General features: G+C 44.4%; 1 protein-coding gene across 1 annotated transcript in view; it reads left to right on the top strand.

Annotated features, from left to right (window-relative positions):
• The window catches only part of LOC143040956 (substance-P receptor-like), a 382,403-nt gene that overhangs the window by 274,097 nt on the left and 103,306 nt on the right, over positions 1-5,000 (top strand). The window contains exon 6 of the mRNA XM_076212389.1: positions 3,700-3,813. Within this exon, the coding sequence (XP_076068504.1) occupies positions 3,700-3,813 (114 nt within the window). The remainder of the gene's footprint in view (positions 1-3,699; positions 3,814-5,000) is intronic.

Here is a 5,000-nt window from a genome sequence, read left to right on the forward strand (position 1 = left end):
GTCGACATGGTCCCCACCACGCTTCTTATATAAAAACCAATGCAGCGAGGCACAGCTCCTCCACAAGAGGTTCCGACATCTGGACCTAGGTTATCCCCACTGCTTAAGCACGTGACGACCCCCCCCCCACTCCTCACCTCCTCAAAACATATTCATAAAATAAAGAATACACTGGGTCGTGTGATTATAATCATATTTATCTATCTATCTGTCTGATGCCAAGGTCGTCTTCCACTTTATATGGAAGGGAGCCAGAGAAACCACGCACCATCCATTCCACTCCCATCCACCATCCACTATTTTCCTCTCATTTTAGCTCCTCGTGGATGAAGGGTCATCCCTGTCTCCTGCCCCATGCCTGTGTAAGAAGCAATGCAGCAAGACACAGTGCATCCACAGCAGGGCCGCTTTATTTACTATATAGGGCGACCCTCCCTCCTCGTATTTGTAATTTGAACTTTTGTTAAGTAATTGTGACTCAAAATATACTAGGTCACAAGTAGTGTAATCAACTCAGGCCTGGAAGAGTGACCGTGGAAAAATGTTAGGAAAGGATTAAATGTGATTTTGTGGCAGAAAGAATGATCGAGGAGAGCTATTGGCAAGTCAGAAAGCCTTGAATTCCGCCGAGTGAGGCAAGTCAAACCAAACATGAGATACTTACTCCATACAGAGGCGAATAAGTCCCCAGTATATGGTGTACAAAGCACGACAACCATATGGCGGGGAGCGCACATTGTTTCGCCCACACGACTAGACCTGACGCGCTAGCCACGCATACCTGCCTATGTCAGTGCGACCCTGCTTGACCCGACCTAACCTGACCCAGTGCAATTACATGATTACGCACCACGGGTGACTACCCAAGCGGTATATATATCGGCCTCTGGCCGCATGTAAAATCAGTTCAGTTGTGACCAGCTAATAAACGACGAACTACCTGCTAACACTCTTTTCTTCTCACCGTAGCCCACAGCGGTTACAATGATCATTCACTGAGATGAAGTTAAGAATAACCTAAGTGACAGAGAACGACCACTCAGCTTCAATGAAGCTCCTTTAGCAACAACAGATGAAAGTATGTTTAGTAGAGTTTGTTAATAAAAGAAAGACCAAGAACGTACAACTAACAGAATGGGAAAGCTGAGGAAGAGAAGCTAGGTAGTGGCTCTCGACTGGAAAGAGAAGGAAACTTAGTTTTGGAGGAACTGAAAGGCAAACTATTTTTCTGCCTTAATTGGATATAACTTAGATATTTAATGATGATTGCTCTGCAGTTCTCCTTCAGGATATAAAAAAAAAAAACTTGATGGCTGGACCAATCGGGGGAGAAAAGTCACAACCGGTAATGAACGCTGATAAGAAAAGACTAGTCTCATAAAGAAGTCAAGTAATCGAAACATTTTGAATAATTATTTAATTTGCTGTTGATGTGCTGTGTCTTGCGACACTGCTTCTGACCCAGGGCAGTGGACAGGATGCAGGGATGACCCGTCATCCAGGAGGTGCTAAGATGAGAGGGAGGGAGGAGGGTGGAGGGGAATGGAATATGTAGGGGATGGAATGGGTGGGAGTGGTTTCTATGCTTTTTTCTTTTTGGTTACCCCTCATGTAAAGGGGGAAAAGCCTTTGGTATATGTATGTATGTATTTAATTTGGCCGAGGAATAAATAGTGCAAAGTGTTTAGTGAAAGGATGCCACTGGGCTGAAGAAGTTTAAAGAATAAAGCGAAAAAATAGGGCATACATAATGCTTACAACGTGGTTGAATTTAACATAGATTTTGTCCGTCTAATGTACGACGATTCCATTCGGCTGAGGGGCAGCGGACAAGAGACGAAGCGAGGTCTCAACAACGGAGGAGACCCTGCCTTTTCGTGATGCCGCTTCTCAGGTGTTGAAAGTCGTTGGAACAAAAACACACAAAGTCTGTCATCTGTCCAAATCAAGTTAAGCTGTGACGGCCTCGCCCTCGTTACTTGTTGCTGCTCCGGCCCACCTCGTTAGCAGTACAAATTGGATCCTTGTGTGGAGTGAGAAGGTTCTCTTGTGTTGGAAAAAAAAAATAAATCCTTGGAAGTTTTTTTTCTCTTGTCAGTGGTGATGTAATGTAGAGTTACGAGGAGGTAAAGAGCTTACGTCAAGAGGAACTTAGTAGCCGGTCACCAATACTCATTTAGAATGGAACCTGGGCCTTTAGATAATTAGGATGAAATATGTAAGCCCAGCGTTCCGGGGCGACACACGTAAAATATGAATATATAAAATTGTTCTTGCATAACGCTAGACTGCCTGTTTCGTTGATCTAAGAACAGGCCAGAGACTGAGATCGATCCCTACTGGCCCATTATATCCCCAGGGTAAGAAACGTCGTGAATTTACCAAGTGTTTCTGAGTCTGGTGTCTCATTCTTTCCAGTATGGTTCCCAAACTCCAGCTCTTTTCGAACATTGTATACATGTATGTATGTATGTACGTATTGTCTGTCTATATCTATGTATGTATATACACATGTAAGGTGAACCACCTGGAAAGTTATGCGAAGCAGAACGTTTTCATATATTACATTCTGAGCGCAAAAGTACAAAGAAAAAGTGCAACAAATAGAATACATATATATCCCAGTCACCAGACCATGACAGAGTTACAAAAAAGAAAACAGAGGGAACCTCTCGTACACACGCGGCGGAGGCCAAATGTCCAGCTTAGTCTACTGGGGTCCAAATGTCCAGCTTAGTCCACGGGGGTCCAAATGTCCAGCTTAGTCCACGGGGGTCCAAATGTCCACTTTAGTCTACGGGGGTCCAAATGTCCACTTTAGTCTACGGGGGTCCAAATGTCCACTTTAGTCTACGGGGGGTCGGGGGTCCAACTGTCCACTTTAGTCTACGGGGGATCTAAATGTCCAGCTTAGTCTACTGGGGTCCAAATGCCCAGCTTAGTCTACGGAGGGACCAAATATCCAGTTTAATCTACAGGGGGTCCAAATGTCCAATTCAGTCTAGACTATTATATAATCTTAGGTTTTGGCTAGCATTAATATTTTGGTTAGCTCTGATCTAACTGCAATCAAACAATTTTCCTTCTTCTATGTTGTTGCTTTAGCACCACGTCAGCTAGCTTTACGATTTAAAGTGTTGATTTTTTTTTCTTTTTTTTTTTTTAGTATTATATTTGATTCGTTTCTTTTTCTGTTTTTCTGCCTTAATTGTTAGGACTCTTTAGCAATTTGACCATTTAAAGCTGATTGTACACTGCGAAGAATATGAAACATTTCCAGCAAGATACAAAGGTGTTTGTGAGGCTCCTTTGAACAGTGTTGTTATTGTTGAAGTTTACGCCGGTCTTCCTTTATCAACTTGGGGGTTGTCGACCAGAACAAGTTATCGAAACAAGTGACCCAAAACTAGGTCATTTTTGTGAAGTTACGTTGTTTTGGTTTTGACCGCATTATTACGCATGGTGACTCGACTTCATCATTATTTTTCAAACATATATTCGATTTAATTGATTGTTACCATCGCCATCATTACAATGAAAGTTATCATCATCATCCCACTGTCGCCCCTGTCATCACTACAACCACCAAAGCTGCATCACCATCACACCCAGCCACCATTACCATGAGCACCAGCACCATCATCACCGTCATGAAGATGACAATTGTGTCAACATTTGTCTTGTCTCCCTTCTCCACAGCTTCATGTTCCACCGGTGGATCTTCGCGCCAGAGTTCTGTCGCATCGTGGCCTTCATGCAGCACGTTTCGGTCAGCTGCAGCGTCTACACCCTCGTCGCCATCGGCGTCGACAGGTGAGGGAACACTCCCCAATGCACGCCACTTTCCTTCTTTCCTTCTTTCCTTCTTTCCTTCTTTCCTTCTTTCCTCTTCTTTCCTTTCTTCCTCTTCTTTCCTTCTTTCCTCTTCTTTCCTTCCTCTTCCTCTTCTTCTTCCTTCCTTCCTCTTCCTTCCTTCCTCTTCCTTCCTTCCTCTTCCTTCCTTCCTTCCTCTTCCTTCCCTCTTTCCTTCCTTCCTCTTCCTTCCTTCTTTCCTTCATTCCTCTTCATTCCTCTTCCTTCCTCTTCCTTCCTTCCTCTTCCTTCCTTCCTTCCTTCCCTCCTTCCTTCCCTCTTTCCTTCCTTCCTCTTCCTTCCTTCTTTCTTCCTTCCTTCCTCTTCCTTCCTTCCTCTTCCTTCCTTCCTTCCTCTTCCTTCCCTCTTTCCTTCCTTCCTCTTCCTTCCTTCTTTCCTTCATTCCTCTTCCTTCCTCTTCCTTCCTTCCTCTTCCTTCCTTCCTTCCTCTTCCTTCCTTCCTTCCTCTTCCTTCCTTCCCTCCCTCCTTCCTTCCCTCTTTCCTTCCTTCCTCTCCTTCCTTCTTTCTTCCTTCCTTCCTCTTTCTTCCTTTCTCTTCCTTCCTTCCTCTTCCTTCCCTCTTTCCTTCTTTCCTCTTCCTTCCTTCTTTCCTTCATTCCTCTTCCTTCCTCTTCCTTCCTCTTCCTTCCTTCCTTCCCTCCTTCCTTCCTTCCTCTTCCTTCCTTATTTCTTCCTTCCTTCCTCTTCCTTCCTTCCTTCCTCTTCCTTCCTTCCTTCCTCTTCCTTCCTTCCCTCCTTCCTTCCCTCTTTCCTTCCTTCCTCTTCCTTCCTTCTTTCTTCCTTCCTTCCTTCCTCTTCCTTCCTTCCTTCCTCTTCCTTCCCTCTTTCCTTCCTTCCTCTTCCTTCCTTCTTTCCTTCATTCCTCTTCCTTCCATCCTCTTCCTTCCTTCCTTCCTCTTCCTTCCTTCCTTCCTTTTCCTTCCTTCCCTCCTTCCTTCCCTCTTTCCTTCCTTCCTCTTCCTTCCTTCTTTCTTCCTTCCTTCTTTCCTTCCCTCCTTTCTTTTTTCATTCATTCCTTCCTCTTCCTTCTTTTTTTCTTCCCTCCTTCCTTACTTCTTTCCTTCCTTCCTTCCTCTTCCTTCCTTCTTTCCTTCATTCAACTTCCTTCCATCCTCTTCCTTCCTTCC

The sequence above is a fragment of the Oratosquilla oratoria genome, chromosome 30 (assembly GCF_046742065.1).
Source record: "Oratosquilla oratoria isolate Oo_2021 chromosome 30, ASM4674206v1, whole genome shotgun sequence".
In the NCBI taxonomy this organism is placed as follows: domain Eukaryota; kingdom Metazoa; phylum Arthropoda; class Malacostraca; order Stomatopoda; family Squillidae; genus Oratosquilla; species Oratosquilla oratoria.